The 17,114-nt window shown below is 48.5% G+C and overlaps 8 protein-coding genes across 8 annotated transcripts; 3 read left to right on the forward strand and 5 right to left on the reverse strand.

The window, feature by feature from the left end:
- Positions 1 to 25: 25 nt before the first annotated feature.
- Positions 26 to 1,225, forward strand: FOMMEDRAFT_140517 (glycosyltransferase family 2 protein; the record flags this gene model as incomplete). The annotated part of the gene is made up of 6 exons (XM_007266201.1): positions 26 to 177; positions 264 to 363; positions 418 to 452; positions 509 to 584; positions 637 to 662; positions 720 to 1,225. The coding sequence occupies 6 exons, from the start codon at positions 26 to 28 to the stop codon at positions 1,132 to 1,134; spliced, it is 804 nt and encodes a 267-aa protein (XP_007266263.1). The 3' UTR covers positions 1,135 to 1,225.
- A 362-nt stretch (positions 1,226 to 1,587) lies between these two features.
- Positions 1,588 to 2,148, reverse strand: FOMMEDRAFT_53760 (uncharacterized protein; the record flags this gene model as incomplete). The annotated part of the gene is made up of 1 exon (XM_007266202.1): positions 1,588 to 2,148. A coding segment is annotated over one exon (561 nt), but the record flags the coding sequence as incomplete, so codon positions are not given.
- Positions 2,149 to 2,421: 273 nt separating this feature from the next.
- Positions 2,422 to 4,695, reverse strand: FOMMEDRAFT_107466 (acetyl-CoA synthetase-like protein). Its single transcript, XM_007266203.1, has 7 exons — positions 4,538 to 4,695; positions 4,213 to 4,464; positions 3,922 to 4,150; positions 3,669 to 3,862; positions 2,984 to 3,613; positions 2,837 to 2,921; positions 2,422 to 2,782 (listed from the first exon to the last, which is right to left on the reverse strand). Exons 1-7 carry the CDS (start codon positions 4,602 to 4,604, stop codon positions 2,497 to 2,499), a joined length of 1,743 nt encoding a protein of 580 aa, XP_007266265.1. The 5' UTR covers positions 4,605 to 4,695; the 3' UTR covers positions 2,422 to 2,496.
- Positions 4,696 to 5,568: 873 nt separating this feature from the next.
- FOMMEDRAFT_140519 (acetyl-CoA synthetase-like protein) lies at positions 5,569 to 6,714 on the reverse strand (the record flags this gene model as incomplete). The annotated part of the gene is made up of 3 exons (XM_007266204.1): positions 5,569 to 5,940; positions 5,994 to 6,078; positions 6,141 to 6,714. 3 exons carry the CDS (start codon positions 6,712 to 6,714, stop codon positions 5,655 to 5,657), a joined length of 945 nt encoding a protein of 314 aa, XP_007266266.1. The 3' UTR covers positions 5,569 to 5,654.
- A 940-nt stretch (positions 6,715 to 7,654) lies between these two features.
- Positions 7,655 to 7,873, reverse strand: FOMMEDRAFT_133855 (uncharacterized protein; the record flags this gene model as incomplete). Its single annotated transcript, XM_007266205.1, has 1 exon — positions 7,655 to 7,873. One exon carries the CDS (start codon positions 7,871 to 7,873, stop codon positions 7,655 to 7,657), a length of 219 nt encoding a protein of 72 aa, XP_007266267.1.
- A 2,005-nt stretch (positions 7,874 to 9,878) lies between these two features.
- Positions 9,879 to 11,240, forward strand: FmMnP7l (manganese peroxidase 3; the record flags this gene model as incomplete). The annotated part of the gene is made up of 5 exons (XM_007266206.1): positions 9,879 to 9,989; positions 10,050 to 10,745; positions 10,803 to 10,969; positions 11,032 to 11,105; positions 11,173 to 11,240. 5 exons carry the CDS (start codon positions 9,879 to 9,881, stop codon positions 11,238 to 11,240), a joined length of 1,116 nt encoding a protein of 371 aa, XP_007266268.1.
- A 1,105-nt stretch (positions 11,241 to 12,345) lies between these two features.
- Positions 12,346 to 13,566, forward strand: FmMnP9l (manganese peroxidase 2; the record flags this gene model as incomplete). Its single annotated transcript, XM_007266207.1, has 3 exons — positions 12,346 to 12,456; positions 12,512 to 13,448; positions 13,502 to 13,566. 3 exons carry the CDS (start codon positions 12,346 to 12,348, stop codon positions 13,564 to 13,566), a joined length of 1,113 nt encoding a protein of 370 aa, XP_007266269.1.
- Positions 13,567 to 15,394: 1,828 nt separating this feature from the next.
- On the reverse strand, positions 15,395 to 16,739 carry FmMnP3l (manganese peroxidase 3; the record flags this gene model as incomplete). The annotated part of the gene is made up of 5 exons (XM_007266208.1): positions 15,395 to 15,462; positions 15,526 to 15,599; positions 15,656 to 15,822; positions 15,878 to 16,573; positions 16,629 to 16,739. The coding sequence occupies 5 exons, from the start codon at positions 16,737 to 16,739 to the stop codon at positions 15,395 to 15,397; spliced, it is 1,116 nt and encodes a 371-aa protein (XP_007266270.1).
- Positions 16,740 to 17,114: the final 375 nt, after the last annotated feature.

A 17,114-nucleotide genomic window follows, 5' to 3' on the forward strand; every position in this document is an offset into this window, starting at 1 on the left:
TCATATCCTCCCCGCTGTGTAGTACATGAACCCATTTGAGAGCCCAATCTCTCTAGAAATGCAAGGGGAACACGACTCACAAGACACGCACAAGTACTCCATCATCCTCCCTACCTACAATGAACGAAAGAACCTGCCAGTCATCACTTGGTTGATCGCCAAGACGTTCGAGGAGAAGTGAGTTGACCATTCCCTCTTTTATAATTGATAATGCTTGAGGAGGAAGAGCAAATTGTGCTAATGAAACGTGCTTCGTGAATAAGTAAATTGAGTTGGGAGATTATCATTGTAGACGACGCAAGTCCGGACGGCACGCAGGACGTGGCGAAGCAGCTCGCACGGGTATACGGCGAAGATAAAATCGTAAGTTCGCTTCAATCAAGCAGATACAGGCCTCGTTTTAACCTTTAACATCAGGTCTTGAAACCGCGAGCCGGGAAGCTGGGCCTCGGGTATGTGCCTAAGTGCCTGTCGAAAGACTTTGACTACCTCTGACAATTCAGTGAAGCACGGCATATATCCATGGTCTTGATTTCTGCACTGGCGACTTCGTTATCATAATGGACGCCGACTTTTCTCACCATGTAAGTCCAGTGTAAGCAAAGTTATATTACTAGTCACTCATTTTACTTCTAGCCAAAATTCATCCCTCAGTTTATTCGGTGAATATCATATGTATTTCTGCTGAATTCAAAGAAAATTGACTTTGCATATATCAGGTTACAACGAGCATACAACCTCGATATCGTAACCGGGACACGATATAGCAACCATGCCTCTCCTCCATTACCGGGCACATCTCTAGGCGGTGTCCACGGATGGGATCTCAAACGTAAACTTGTATCCCGTGGTGCCAATTTCCTCGCCGACACCGCCCTTGCTCCAGGAGTCAGCGACCTCACAGGTTCCTTCCGATTATACCGCCTTCCCGTCTTACGAAACATCATCACGAGCGTCGTTTCGCGCGGGTACGTGTTCCAGATGGAGATGATGGTTCGAGCAAGGTCTGCAGGATACACGATCGGTGAGGTACCCATTACATTCGTGGATCGGATATTCGGGGAGAGTAAGTTGGGAGCGGACGAGATTGTGGGATATGCAAAGGGTGTATGGTCCCTCTTCAAGGGTGTCTGAAGAGGTCTCCGCGTATTTTATTGTATTTATATTCGCATAGTAATGCGGATTGACGCACGCCTCATCGGGATTCTGTAAATATACAAGGCTGGCAAAGATTATATCGTGCTTGAAGGCCGAGTACGCCTGCTAGCAGTTGACAACATTGGGTATGTCGGAGGATTGAATAATTTCTCCGATTCTCTTGATGAAATACGACTTGTTGAGGATCTGTTTGCTGCAATTCTGACAGCGAAAACTCCATAACCTCAAGTCCTTGGTCCAGAAGTTCGCACCTGACAACTCGGATCCTAACGGACATGTCTCAAGAGACGCAATAACAAGAGAGCGCATAGCGTCCCACTGCCGTCCAAACAAATCCGTCTTAGTTCCATCCTCCTCCGTTGAACATCCGCATTCCCATTGGTAAACAACAAAGTTCTTGTGTTCCCTATACTGCAAATCGAAGCACTTCAATATCGCCTCTTTACGTTTCGCATGAAGTTCCAAAAGGTTACAGAGCGGACCAGAATCAATCATTCGCAAGATGGCGAAGTTCTCCGGGCGTAATATTTGCTTTGAGAGTGTCGCAGTCGACGCAGCACGTGCTTCGTCAACCCACTTCCATCGACAAGCGAGTGCATATAGTCCAAGTGGAGCAACTTGTAGTGTTTCTGAGTTCGATACGATTGCGCGCACAGCTGCGAGTGCCCGAGGCATATCGTACTTGTCTGCTGCATTCGTAACGGCCCAGGTAAAACTGAGAGTGTCCAGCCTCGGGAAACGTGCTACTCCATTCGAATCTTCTCCACTAGTGCCGGTCGTTGGATATACAAGGTCGAGTAGGAACGCGATTACTTTACTGTTCTCCGTCAGTGGGATCGCTTCGTCCGACGATTCAGTCTCCGCGCGTGGAATATCAAGCATCTGCCTGAAGAAGCCTGAGGCGAGCTTGAGAATGATCGAATGGACGCGGAAGTAGACATCGTCCGACGTTTTGAGAATGATATCACCATCACTGTATGTGTAGGATGGGTGCAGATTGAGCTTCCCTCCTGACATATTTTCTTTGCTAGTCGAGTTGACAGAGTGGAAAGGAGCAATATTGTGACCCAATTAGAGCCACTTAATTTACCGCGCAGCGTGACAAAATCTTATGCACGTGTTCTGTCACGTCGCGTTTGTCTCACTTTCGTGTCATGTAAACTGGTACCACTACGACTACGTCTTTGCTGTCGTGATCTTATTCATTCAGAATTATTCAAGGTAACGCAGACACCCTAGCTTCAAAGAAGGCCGAGCCAGACGTTTCCTATGCGCATATATGGACTTTGATAAGATAACACCAAAACATGCTAATTAAGTATCCCCCCAGGAAGATTCCTACAGCCTCGCTCTTATCTTCCCTCTCTCTTCCGATAACCAAACTTTATCATTACAATCTTTTGCCCTAGCCCTATCCCGTAACTGTCGTCGCAAGATTTTCCCACTCGGATTCTTCGGTATAATGTCAACGAAGACGATACCGCCTGTCAGATGCTTGTAGCTAGCGGAATGTCTTGCGGAAAATGTCAGTATGTCGTTTGCAAGGGCCCGGAGTACTTCCGGATTGGTAGATTGGCGCGAAGGTGAGGGAACGATGTATGCGCGCGGATGCTCAGTCCCTTCTCTGCCGTCCAGTTACGTCAGCATCGACATCTTAGGACGGAAAGACTGCACTTACCCTGGTATACCAATGACAGCAGCATCCTCTACATCTGGGCTCTTGAGGAGCATATCTTCAAGTTCAGCAGGCGCAACTTGAAAGGCTATAAAAGAACTCAGTATTGATAGCTTTCTAAGGACATGATTGTTGCAATTCATTACTTACCCTTTACTTTTATCAGTTCTTTCTTCCTGTCCACAATGTGCATTATCCCATTTCTTTTCATGATACCAACGTCACCTGTCTTGTACCACCCATCTTCTGTAAATGCCTCCCGAGTCTCTTTTTCCTTTCGCCAATAACCAGGGAAGATCTGCGGCCCCTTCAATAATATTTCTCCTTCCTCGTTAAAACCAAGTGACTTAGAATAGTCCGACCCATCTGCAGGCACGATGCGCGCACTCATGCCAGAAAGGAGATATCCAACTCCCGAAACGTCTGGATCCCTCTCGTAAAGCATGAAGTTGCAGGAACCACACACGCCTTCGCTCATACCCCATCCCTGAGATATTTGCACACGTCCCTTCTTGTACGTATTCATCGCAGCCTCAGCCTGCAGCTGTGTCTCTTTGCCAAGTGGAGCAGCTCCACATAAGATCGAGTGAACCGAGCTAAAGTCCGTATTACGCACATCGGGATGCTTCGCGAGGAGTACGGCTACGGGCGGTACAGCAGCAAATGTAGTGATTTTGTATTTTGGGATGTAGCGGAGCAAAGCTTCGAAGGAAAAGGAAGGCATGACGTATGTAGTATCTCCATTTCGAGCCGCATTGAAAACATATTGCTGCTGACCAACTTAAAATAACAAGATTTATCAGGAGATATTATCAGACTGTGGAAAGTGACGCACAAGCATGGTAGAAAGGCAGGAAGCAAATGACAGCGTCGGTGTCTGGCATATCTTCTCCACGTTCCCGCAATACCTGCCGGCTAATATCATGCACCTGACGTTGTTGCTCACAGTGTGCGACGATGTTGTACACAGTAATCATGCAGCCCTTCGGAAGGCCTGTTGTGCCACTACTGTAGTTCAATGCAGCGATCCTGTTGGTATGGGTGAGCTGGTTCTGACTTTAATATTAACTAGACGATCGTATACATGCCGGCTCCGCATTGCTTCCTCCGTTGTTAACCGCTCCCAGTCCATCTCGCCAAAGTCCAAGAGATTTCCCAAGGTGCGAACTCCCTTCTCTGAGCTTTTCTCTAATGTAATCAGATACACCATCGACCTTGGTAAGCCCAGCGCATCAACGCAGTTCAGAACGAGGTCCAGTGTCTCTTGAACGGCAAAAATCGCCTTTGCGCCTGTGTCCTTAATTTGGTACGAAAGTTCTTAAGAGGCACCCATTGTCATTCGCCCTCATACAACTACGGAAGTTTTTTAATCAACTAACCAGACTGGGTAAATCTCGGACTGGCACCGGACAGTGTCGCTCCAGAGCATAATATCCCGAGTATCAGTGGTGGGATGATAATGCTGTTCGTCGCGCTCATAAGCACGACATCGCCAGGTCGCACTCCAACGCTTTCACGAAGTCCACGTCCAATACGCCTAGTGAGATTGACGAGCTGTTCGGCAGTGATAATCTGTGATGGATCATCAGCATCGACAAACACTGGTTTATCCCAACCATGTTGCCAATCATCTTCGCCAACAATCGAGAAAGAAGTTCTGTCAGCTGTGACACGGGATATGACATGCTCAAACGAGTAGCATACCGAACATATAGGACAGAATGTCCTTCTTCGGGATGTCAAGCGGTGGACGGGGTGACGTGAATATCATGGTGGTACCGGATAATTGAACTTGAGGGATACCGACGACGGCAGGGAAGCAGTGTCGTCGTACGGACCGCTGCTTACGGACTGGAAGCCATTGGGGTCGGGCCTTACACACAAACGAATGACCGGGATCAAATCTGTCGGCATTCAATGCTCCGAGGGTTCCGGGCACATGCTCAGATGATTCATAGTTTGGGAATGAGAAATGCTTATCCACGTGAAGAACGTCACGTGCTGTCTGCTGTCAACTTTCTCTCTACTACTAGTCTCTTCCTCAAATTGCATCGTAGGCTCCGACAAACCCGCATCCTGACGTGTGAGTTTTACTCCCCCTCTCAGAGTAACTTCTACTTCCATTTTGGCGCTCTTTTCCACGTGAAAGGACATAGCAATAGCTTCCGTCATGTATTTTACGTACTCTGGGTCCAACCTCACCGATGTTCCTTTCTCAGTCTTGAAAGTTCAGTGCCAAGCCCAAGTCCCTATGTCTGGAGCTTTCCGTCTCACAGATTTTTTTTGGCCAGCAAAAGGGAGACTTGCAGAGCCAATAGATGTGCCACCATTGTCTTGTCTCTTACACACGCGTTTCCGACTCCACAGGTCCGTATATTTTCCTGCCATGAGAATACAGGAACAACTATTGAAGATCGCATGTAATGTTGTACTCTTGTACAGACACATACGTGCCTTCCGGATTTTGCAGCTTCTATATGTCATCTCGACCGAAAACTTCACTGAGGATGACACAATGCCTAATGGTCAAAGATACGAAAGCGAAACGCGCTTGCGTATATATTCAGCTGGCCTTAGCTCAAGAATTCCGTCTGTAGCTTCATGATGGCTAATTTCGTCACTTGTTTTCTCCCATTAATCGGACACTGGTTGAATCGCTCAAGTCACACTGGATTTGTGTCATTCTCACTTTATATCCTAGCTGCAAAGAAGCTAACCCGGATGATTCCTGGGCTCGTATATACACTTTGACGATTGATTTACGAACGCACATTCTAGAATCTGATAACTATAAACACTCTATTTATGCACTCTAGGATCCCTACAGTCTCGCTCTTGTTGTCCCTCTCTCGTCCGATAACCAAACTTTATCGTTACAATCTTTCGCTCTGACCCTGTTCCGTAGCTGGAGCCGCAGGATTTTCCCACTCGGATTCTTCGGTATACTGTCGACGAAGACGATACCGCCCGTTAGATGCTTGTAGCTGGCAGAATGTGTCGCTGAGAATCTCAAAATGTCGTTTGCAAGGGCTTGGAGTGCTTCCGGACTGGTGGACCGGCGCAGAAGTGAGGGAACAATGTATGCACGAGGATACTCAGTCCCTTCTCTGCCGTCTAATTGAGCCAAAGCATCACATTAGGGTGGAAGGACTGCACTTACCCTGGTATACCGATGACTGCGGCGTCCTCTACGTCTGGACTTTTGAGGAGCAAATCCTCAAGCTCTGCGGGTGCGACTTGGAATGCTATAAAAGAACTTAGCATTGAGGGCTACCAAGTACATGGGACGTTGCAACCCGCTGCTTACCCTTTACTTTTATCAGTTCTTTCTTCCTGTCCACAATGTGCATTATTCCATCCCTTTTGAAAACACCAATGTCGCCTGTCTTGAACCAACCGTCTTCTGTAAACGCCTCACGAGTCTCCTTCTCCTTCTGCCAATAGCCGGAGAAGATTTGCGGGCCCCTCAACAATACCTCCCCTTCCTGATTAAACCCAAGTGACTTAGAATAGTCCGACCCATCTGCAGGCACGATGCGCGCGCACAATCCAGAAGTGAGGTATCCAACCCCCGAAACGTCCGGATCACGCTCATGGAGCATGAAGTTGGTATTAAAACACACGCCTTCGCTCATACCCCATCCCTGAGATATATGTACGTGTCCCTTCTTGTACGTATTCATTGCAGCTTCGGCCTGCATTTGCGTCTCCTTTCCAAGGGGAGCAGCCCCAGATAGGATTGAGCGAACCGAGCTAAAGTCCGTCTTACGCACATCGGGATGTTTCGCGAGAAGCACGACTACAGGTGGTACAGCAGCAAACGCAGTGATTTTGTACCTTGGGACGTAGCGGAGAAAAGCTTCGAAAGAAAAGGAAGGCATGACGTATGTGGTATCTCCGTTTCGAGTCGCGTTGAACACGTAATGCTGCTGACCAACTAAGAATTTGCGATGTTTTAGTTGCGCGGATATGAACGGACAGTGGAAGGAAACATACAAGCATGGTAGAAAGGCAAGAAAGCAAGGATAGCGTCGGTGTCTGATATGTCTTCTCCTCGTGCTCGTAATACCTGTCGGCCTTTATCATGCAGCTGCCGTTGTTGCTCGCAGTGCGCGACGATATTATATACGGTAACCATGCAGCCTTTCGGAAGCCCCGTCGTACCGCTGCTATAGTTGAGTATAGCGATTCTGGTGATATGGATGAGCTGATCTTGACTATTTTGTCAATGAGTAGATCGAGTACTTGCCGGCTCCGCATTGCCTCCTCCTTTGTCAATCGTTCCCAGTCCATCTCGCCAAAGTCCAAAAGGTTCCCCAAGGTACGAACTCCCTTCTCTGAGCTTTTCTCTAGTGAAATTAGATAAACCATGGACCTTGGTAGGCCTAGCGCATCGACGCTTTTTAGGGCAACGTCAAGTGTGTCTTGGACGGCAAAAATTGCCTTTGCACCTGAGTCCTTAACTTGGTACGAAAGTTCTTTGCAGATATACATTGTCATTCTTGTTCTTACGGTCACTAAAGGTTTTCAATAGACTAACCAGGCTGGGTAAATCTCGGACTAGCAGCAGACATTGCCGCCCCAGCACATAATATACCGAGCATTAGTGGTGGGACCAGAATGTTGTTCGTCGCACTCAAAAGCACGACATCGCCAGGTCGCACTCCAATGCTTTCACGCAATCCGCATCCGATGCGTCTTATGAGATTGACGAGCCGTTCGGCAGTGATAATCTTTGATGGGTCATGAGCATCAACAAACAGAGGTTTGTTCCAGCTATGCTTCCAATCATCTTTGTGAACGATCGACCAAGAAGTTCCGTCAGCTATGACACAGGATGCGATGTCCTCGAATGAATAGCATACCGAACATGTAGGACAGGATGTCCTTCTTCGGGATGTCTAGTGGAGGGCGAGGTGACGTGAATATCATGGCGATAACGTGAAGTTGAGGGGTAACGGGGAAGGCGGGGAAGTAGTATCGTCGTATGGTCTGCTGCTTAAACCATTGCATCGGTCTTGCACGGACATTTGTCGGCATCAAATGCTCTCCAAAAGGTCATGCTTACATGGATTAGGAATAGGGACTAGCGTTGTAACCGACTATGCTTCCCGTCTACCAACTGCGCGTTGACTTTACCGACTCGGGGGTACAAATTTCTCTCGGATACCGCGGTAAACTGTGATAAGGCGCGTCTGCCAAAGTACCTGCTATAAATCTGCAGTATTTCTTCTAATGTAGAAATTTTATTACTATTTAAGAAATGGAGATTCACTCTAGATATACGGGTGTTTCCAAAAAGTGTTCGGACACCCCTTCTGGAAGAGGATCAGCGTCTATTGATCAAAAGTTGAAAGGTTTGTCTTGCAACATCAAGCAGCTCAATAACACAATTGTTCTTGAGTAAACTAAACTATCAGCAAGCACTGGAATTAATGAGCGATAAAATTTTCTATTTTTCGACACGTATATGATATAAAACGTGTAAAGAGATCAACTGCCGTAAAGGCTCAAAATACTTGTCCATATTTGGCCAATTGGGAATGATGGAAAATGCCTAAACAGAAAGCAGATTGCACGTGTGTCACGTGCTATCTGTTTCGAACTTCCTCCTCTAAGTCCTCAAGTTGTGTACGACTACGTTTGCCAGCAAACCAGTATCCGGATGTTTAAGTCTGCTCCTCTCACAGTAATTCTGATTCCTCGCAAAGTGTCCCCCGGAACGTGAAAGGACATAACGATAGCTCCATCACGTACTGGGTACTTTGAGTCCGACTTTCCCGATGCTTCTCATCTTTTTCTCCGTCTTACCAAGATATTCTGTGCCAAGCGTACGTCCCTATCTTTGAAGCTTTACGTCTCACAGCTATTCCTTTTGGTGCCAGTGAAAGGGAAACTCTGGAAGGCGTTGCACACGAACTCAACCAATGGATGGGCAACCATTGTCTCGCATCTCACGCACGCGTTTCCGACTCCACGGGTCCATGTATTTACCTGCCATGCGAATACTGGCACAACTATTGAATGTTGACCCTTATGTCGTTCTCTTGTCCAGATGCGTTTGTGCCTTTCGGACTCTGCAGCTTCTACGCGTCATTTATCCCGGAAAACTTTACTGAAGATGACACGATAATTAATAATGGAATATGCATCCGCCAAACGCGATTGCTCATCTACTCAACTGGCCATGGTTCAGGCATTCATTATGTGACTTTGTGATGATTAATCCCTATACTTACTTTCTCCTAGTAATGGGATACCGGTCGAATCGCGCAAGTCACGCCGCACTTCAGATATTCTCTGCATATTTCACGGCATCTGTTACAGCCGGCAAATATTCCTAAAAAGGCAATCTTGTTGTAGTGCCTGCCGAGGTCTGGATCTACAACTCTGATGGTCCTGACTTGACTATAGCCTCAACTGATTCATGATATTCTAGACTTTAAGCAGCTTCGCTATTATGGTCCGACAGGTTTGTTGGCATAGCTTTTATCACACCGGGTACAACAAACAAGCGACACAAGTGATTTTTCTGTCTCTTTACTCTCACTGTGGCGAACCTCTGGTGCTTCCGTCCCAACTCCCTGTCTTTGGATTGGTGTACTGTACCGGGCGTACGGAGTACTCTAGAGAATTGCTAGCCTCCGTACTCATGGGTTGTCAAATCACGAGGCCGATCCGCATGGTTCCAGAACGGCTTCCATCCGGTTTTGTGCAGATTTTCATAAAGACATGTCAAGGTACCGAGAAGCTGCGATGAAAATAGCTCAAAAACACCTTGAAGTCTAGAGAATTATTCCTTTACTGGTCTATGACTGGTCCCAACAACTTTGTGATGCAGAAAATGTGCTCTCATCGCTGAGAGTATGCCTACAGTAATGTCTCGCCATCTTCATGGCATCTGATATTTTATCGGCATGGACTTGGGCAATAAAATTATCTGTCGAGGTAGTGTATAAATACAGGTGAAAACTGGCTTTTTACTCTTCACTCGTCGAGTCCTCTCCACTCCTAGGCTTTACAGTCGTCAAAAAAAATACTCAGTATGGTCTTCAAGCTTGTCATTGCTACTGTTGCTCTCGTTGCTGTCGCTGGCGCTGCCAACTACAAGCGTGTCACTTGCCCCGACGGGGTTAATACTGCAACAAATGAAGCAGTTCGTATCTCTGACAATTAGTCTTGTCCTATCCCGCTAACTAGCCAAATGTTTATTTAGTGTTGCGCTTTCTTCTCTCTCCGCGATGACTTGCAGAACAACCTGTTCGAGGGAGAGTGTAGCGAGGACGTACATGAGTCCCTGCGCCTGACGTTCCACGATGGTGTCAGTTTCTCGCTGTCAGGCAAATTTGCGGGTGGCGGAGCAGACGGCTCGATTCTCCTCTTCCGTGACATCGAGACCAACTTTACTGAGAATGCAGGTACTGACGATGGTGCTGATGCTCTCGCGCCATTCCTTACTCGTCACCTCGTCTCTGCTGGCGACCTTATCCAGTTTGCTGCTGCTGTCGGCATAACAAATTGCCCTGGCGCCCCTCGTCTTCAGTTCCTCGTCGGCCGCCCTAACGCAACGGCTCCTGCTCAAGACGGTGCCATTCCAGGACCGGCTGACTCTGTGGATACCATTCTCTCCCGTTTCGCCGACGCGGGCTTCACGACTGCAGAAGTTATACACTTGCTTGCATCTCACACTGTAGCTCGCTCGGACACGATTGTCCCAGATCATCAGGCGGTTCCCTTCGACAGCACGCCATTCGACTTCGACACACAGTTCTTCCTCGAGACTCTGCTTAAGGGAACTGCCGTCCCGTTCAACCGCACGGAACCCAACACAGCCGGGGGTGAAGTCGACTCTCCTCTTGCTGCTGAAGGCGAGATGCGTCTGCAATCCGACTTTGCTCTTGCTCGTGACCAGGTAAATTTCTATTATTACGAGAGTTTTAATTCAACATGCTAATCGTCATTACTAAAGCGTACGGCCTGCGAATGGCAGAGCATGGTTGACAACCAACGTCTCATGATGGAGAATTTCAGGACCGCGATGATGAAGCTCTCGAATGTCGGACAGGACACAAGCAAACTCGTTGACTGTTCCGAACTCATCCCCGTCCCGAAGCCGGCCGTGAAGTTGCACGCCACGTACGTGTTGCTTCATGTTCTACTTCATAAATCACTACTAACGGTTAGTTCCGCGTCACCAGCTTCCCTGCAGGCACAAGTCGCAATGAAGTCCAGCAGTCATGCCCGTTGCCGTTCCCAGTCCTCCGTACCGATCGTACGTGTTTTCCCATCCCTTATGAGTGATGACTATTCCGTTTACAAGCTGTGTACCGCTCCTTTAGCCGGCCAGGCCACTCAGATTCCAGAGTGCCCGAACGGCGACCTCAACCTTGCTGACTGCCCGTCCTAAATAAGTTATTAACTACGAAAAAGGTGGTGCCAATAATTAAATCAAACAAGGGTTTCCCTGGTCTCTTTGGTGTGTATAGGGTCATTTTGTGTGTGAATATGTATTGTGGTATTTAACGGATGCAGTGTGTGGAATGAACGAATGGATGCATGCATTAATGATGCTTATTTAATCAGTGTGGGAAAGTTCTTTGTTCAAATAATTGGTTCCGTTGCATCTGTTCTCGACGTTCCTTCAATACACGGCCTTACCGCCCATACGTGCACGACTTCTTGAGTACATCAATGCGTAGCATCTACAGTCGACAGTCGCCAGACGCCGTTATCGCGTATCATAACCCGTCGTGTTCCTGATCTGTGTGTCCAGACATGGCTGATCTATGTGAACCCGTACCGCTTCCGTTTCAGATGATCATAGCTTTCGTCCCAGGCTCTTTCTTTGTTCCACGGCGTTGGAATCTGCAGCTGCCAATTAAACGCAAGTAATATCATGTATAGGCATTCGGATCCGACTTCTTCCAACGGTTATTTATGACGGTGAGCGCCTCAAGGGAATGCGCACGCTTATTGTGGCAGTGGGCCACATGAGGCGCTGTGATGCCCTTCCCACAGACTCCATATCCAGAGGCGCGGTTTTCGGTACCTACCACGGCCATGGAGGCGGCTCAATTCGTCCGCGCTCTCAGGAGCTCCCGTTTCCATGTTCGTGGGTGAGTCCGCCTTCAACTTTCTGTGTTTCTTATGACTGTTTCGGGCACGCGCGGTATGTTTCCGTCATAGTCGAGATTAGCGAACACAAAGCTATGTTGTCACCCGCGCGACATTACTACTCGCCGTACTCTGAGTGGTCGGTAGCTCCTCCATGCTCTGTCCCATCGCTGGGAACACGACAAATTGAATTGACCAGCTATGTTTCGTGACTCAATGATCACTGCGGTTTCGCCTCCAATACTGATTATTGGGCTATGTCTTGGCGACAAATGACAGTATGATACTGAGCTCTGCAATGGTATAAAAGCAGGCAACATTTCCTCGTACTTTCTCCAGTCTACAGTCGACAAGCTTCACCCTCACTTCCTACTCCCAGTCCTTTGTCCTTTAATAACATGGTCTTCAAGCTTGCTGTCGCTACTGTGGCTCTCGCTGCCGCTGCCGGAGCTGCCAACGTCAAGCGTGTTGCTTGCCCGGACGGCAAGAACACTGCAAGCAATGAAGCTGTCAGTCTGCTCCCCTGCTCTTACTAGATAGTCTGATACTGACATCTCCACATAGTGCTGTGTCTTCTTTGCCCTCAGAGACGACCTTCAGAACAATCTTTTCCAAAACGAGTGTGGTGAAGAGGTTCATGAAGTCGTTCGTCTGACTTTCCACGACGCTGTTGGCTTCTCGAACAGCGGTAAATTCACCGGAGGTGGCGCGGATGGTTCAATCCTTCTCTTCGGGGACACCGAGACCAACTTCGCCGCTAACAACGGCACCGATGAAGCGGTCGACGATCTCGCACCTTTCCTTCAGACTCACAACGTCACTGCAGGTGACCTGATTCAGTTCGGAGCTGCTGTTGGTTTAACGAACTGCCCTGGTGCGCCTCAATTGCAGTTCCTCGCCGGTCGTCCGAATGCCACTGCACCTGCACAGGACGGCACCGTCCCGGAGCCTCAGGACAGCGTCGACGACATTCTCGCCCGCTTCTCCGACGTCGGCATCAACTCTGACGAAGTCATTCACCTCCTCGCTAGCCACACTATCGCTCGTTCAGACACGCTCGTCCCGAACCACGATGCAGTACCATTCGACTCGACTCCCTTCACTTTCGACACTCAGATCTTCTTGGAAGTCCTGCTCAAGGGTGTCGGCTTGCCCTTCAACGAGACCAGCAGCATTCCAGGCGCTGAAGTCGACTCTCCTATCCCTGACTCGGGCGAAATGCGGCTGCAGTCCGACTTCGCCTTGGCGCGTGACTCGCGCACGGCGTGCGAATGGCAGAGCATGGTTGACAACCAGCAGCTTATGATGAACAACTTCCGCTCCGCAATGATGAAGCTCGCAGTTATCGGCCAAGACACTAACAGTCTTGTAGACTGCTCTGAAGTCATCCCAGCCCCCTTGCCTCCTGTCAACAAGCCCGCTTCGTTCCCCGCCGGCACCGACCAGACCGACGTCCAGCAGGCATGCACAGCTACGGCGTTCCCAACTCTTAGCGCTGACTGTGAGTAATTCCGACAATCTGTTTCATGATATCCTTACTAATTCTTCTTCCAGCCGGCCCCGAGACCTCCATCCCTGCCTGCCCTGATGGCGGCTCTGACGCAGACAACTGCTCTTAAAGTAATGGTTTTACTTTCTGATTTGCTATGTAAGATTGTAAATACCTAATGCCGTGTAGCGCTGTCTTCAGGATTGGAAGGGAATTGGCTTGTCACTGTAGAGCACTATCATAATTATTGTCTCGTCTGGTTTCATTCATGACTACCTCTGTTCATACCACTCATTAATATTTAAAAATATGAATTTATTTGAACACTCCGTATTTTCAACTAAGGATACGCAAAGCATTGATTATTACGAATAACGTAAAAGAAAACTTATAATACAGTATCACGAAAGTATCCGAATGAAAACAGAAGACTAGACAAGATACCGCCTCGAGATAATGATGGATATGTTTGGTATAAATCACGAGGCGTCTTTGACAGTGTTTGAGAGCATAGGGAGAAAGCACATGCATTACGTTGTCAGATATTCAACCGTGTCGACCAAGGCCCTTTGCGGATTTGCTAACTGCTTTCGCTTCCTGTTGCTTCATTCTGTACATACGCGCTCTGCACAGAAATGAACATATGAGTCATCAAACAGAGTGTAAAAAAAAGTATAGATCACTCACTCTTCCTCGATCTCACGCTCAAGGTTCTTGACGTGCTCTTTCGCCTCGCGCACAGACGCACGCGCTTCGACAAGAGCACGATCAGCTTGACGTTCTGCTTCCTCTGCCTCAGCAACTTTCTGCCGCGCGGCCATAATAGATGGATCGTTTAGATGTTTTCCGTTAAATCCCATGCCATGACCAGAACCGCTTCGGGTACTTCTGTGGGTCACAGAGTCGTCGGACGAATGTGAGCGACGACGAGAGAAGAAACCACCGCTGCGTGTGCTAAAGCGGGTGTTGTTGTGGTCGTCGGCGTAACCGTTCGCATTGTTATTACGTGCGTTCATCGGAGTACCGTTTGGCGATGTTGAGCGATGACGACGGGATAGGAGGGAACGTTTGCGATTAGGCTGGTCATTGTACGCCTGTGGTTCGTCAATGCCTGGTTCCGGTTGGTTCTTGTGTCCAAAGAGAGGCATGATGTTACGGAAGCTTATAAACCTAGCAGAATGAATAAATAGTCCGATTTAGGGCCAATGTCACAAGAAAGAAAGTAGCAAACACACAATAAGCAGGATTGAGGAAGCGAGGAAGGTCAACAGATACGAGGGTTGGATACTTGTTGCCGCCTAGTAGCATTCGGCGGAACCATTTTATAAGGCGTACCAGTGCGCCCCACTCATGCCCCACATTCTATATCAATTTATGGAGCCCCGTTCTGACGTCAAATAAATCCGAGATACACACAGTCGATGAAACAAAACTTACGTGAAGATGATCCACATTACCAGTTTCAATTAAAGAAGAGGAGCCCGTCGTCCAAGGTTTTCGAAGTCGAAGTACACAAACCCAAGTGGTGCATTGGGAGAATTTCATCTGTTGCTCCACAAGGAAACTGATTGGAGCATTTCAAGGTACGCTTTATCAGAGGGCGCCAAAGATTTATCGCTTTCAGATAGTAGGCAAATTAGGAGTCCTGACACAAGTGCTTGCCAGAGACACGAGAATTTTGAGTCGCAGGCAGAATTACCAAAAGAAGCACCGTCCATGAATAGCAAGTCGGATGCCTCATTTGGAGGTGCATCACTTGGCGGATCAGTACCACAAAGAGGTCTAGCCCTGCTTCCTTTCATCCTTGAGGAAAGACCCTGCACAATATATTACCAGGAAAAACACAGTGTCATTGCAATGCAGAGACAGAACACAACGAGTCACGACAGTCTAAAACAATATTCAATTTGCAAATAAGCAACACCCAGGAGCCGGAATAAAGGTAAAAGACGGTTCATTTAAGATGGGCAGTCAGCAGGGTTGAGGGAGCCGTCAGGGCACTGCGGAATCTGAGTCGGCTGGCCCGCTATAAAATAACGTATATACCATAAGTAAAATGAACTTCGGCTGGGAGCATTCAAGCACTCACGATCAACGGCAAGGCGCGGGAAAGGCGCCTTGCAAGACTGTTGAATCTCCTTAGGGCACGTACCCGCGGGAAATCTGAAAGCGGACAACTATTTATACCCAAATCAAGATGGTTAGAAAGCGAGACATACGTGGCATGCTCTTTGGTAGCAGGCTTTGCTTCTGGAATGAGATCGGAGCAGTCAACGAGCTTGCTCGTGTCTTGTCCTACTACCGAAAGCTTCTTCATCGCATTCCTAAAGTTTTCCACCATGAGACATTGGTCGTCGACCATACTCTGCCATTCGCATGCCGTGCGCTAAAAAGCAGTAATCAATACTTCCACGTAAAATAATAAAATGGCAGTGACGTACGAAATCGCGAGCGAGGGCGAAGTCAGATTGAAGACGCATCTCACCCTCTGCTGACAGAGGAGAGTCGACCTCACCACCAGTAATGTTCGGCTCCATACGACCGAAGGGGACACCGGTACCCTTAAGCAGCGTCTCAAGGAAGAACTGTGTATCAAAGTTGAAGGGTGTGCTATCAAACGGGACAGCCTCATGTCCTGGGATGATTGTGTCCGAACGCGCAACGGTGTGGGATGCCAGCAGATGAACGACTTCTGCGGAAGTAAAGCCAGCGTCTGCAAAGCGGGAGAGAATGCTGTCTACAGTGTCAGCAGGTCCCGGGATGGCACCGTCCTGGGCAGGTGCCGTTGCGTTCGGCCGGCCAGCGAGGAATTGAAGACGAGGTGCGCCAGGGCAGTTAGTCAAGCCCACAGCAGCAGCGAACTGGATAAGGTCACCAGCTGAAACGAGATGTCGAGTAAGGAAAGGTGCAAGGGCATCAGTGCCATCCTCAGTGCCCGCATTCTCAGCGAAGTTAGTTTCAATATCGCTGAAGAGCAGGATCGATCCATCGGCACCACCGCCCGCGAACTGTCCTGTTAACGAGAAACTAACGCCGTCGTGGAATGTCAGGCGCAGAGATTCATGCACGTCTTCGCCGCACTCTCCCTGAAACAGGTTCTGTTGCAGATCATCGCGTAGGGCGAAGAAAGCACAGCACTAAAGGCACGATGATCAGAATGTCAGGAGATCGAAGTAAAAATGATTTACGCACAGCTTCATCTGACGCAGTATTGCCGTCGGGGCAAGTAGCGCGTTTGATATGTGCGGCCCCGGCAAGGGCTGCAAGAGCGACGACAGTCGGGATCACAAGCTTAAAACCCATATGGAAACCTTGGTGATGATCGTGATCCTCGATGAAAGAGAGGGACTCGAAGAGTGAAGGATGAGGACTGTGTCAACACCTACTTTTATACAGCCCGGCTCGTACTGAAGGAGCTCTGTTAGCTGATGTCCAGTTTGGTTACAAGAACGGAAATACTGGACAAAGAAAGGCCGTCCGGAGAAGCTCACTCCCAACGGTGAGAGCGCATCTTCGGTGATCTGTTCCGCTCAGCCATTCAGAATGCTGCGAAAAGATAATAAACCGAACGGTTCAGGTTTATTCTTAGCAAAGGGTGCTTACACTGAGCTAGACATTCTGGTGACCCGAGGAAATACCTCTGAACCGGGATCGGGATCCGCCAAACGATAGCGTACC

Source organism: Fomitiporia mediterranea (assembly GCF_000271605.1).
Source record: "Fomitiporia mediterranea MF3/22 unplaced genomic scaffold FOMMEscaffold_6, whole genome shotgun sequence".
NCBI lineage: Eukaryota > Fungi > Basidiomycota > Agaricomycetes > Hymenochaetales > Hymenochaetaceae > Fomitiporia > Fomitiporia mediterranea.

What these genes read in the sequence shown, in the direction of transcription:
- FOMMEDRAFT_107466 (XM_007266203.1), bottom strand. Translation starts at nt 4,604, where the DNA reads ATGATATTCACGTCACCCCGTCCACCGCTTGACATCCCGAAGAAGGAC. An exon ending in TCCGAGATTTACCCAGTCTG is followed by an intron (nt 4,151 to 4,212) that starts GTTAGTTGATTA and finishes GTGCCTCTTAAG; the next exon opens with AACTTTCGTACCAAATTAAG. An exon ending in CCTGCCTTTCTACCATGCTT is followed by an intron (nt 3,614 to 3,668) that starts GTGCGTCACTTT and finishes TGTTATTTTAAG; the next exon opens with TTGGTCAGCAGCAATATGTT.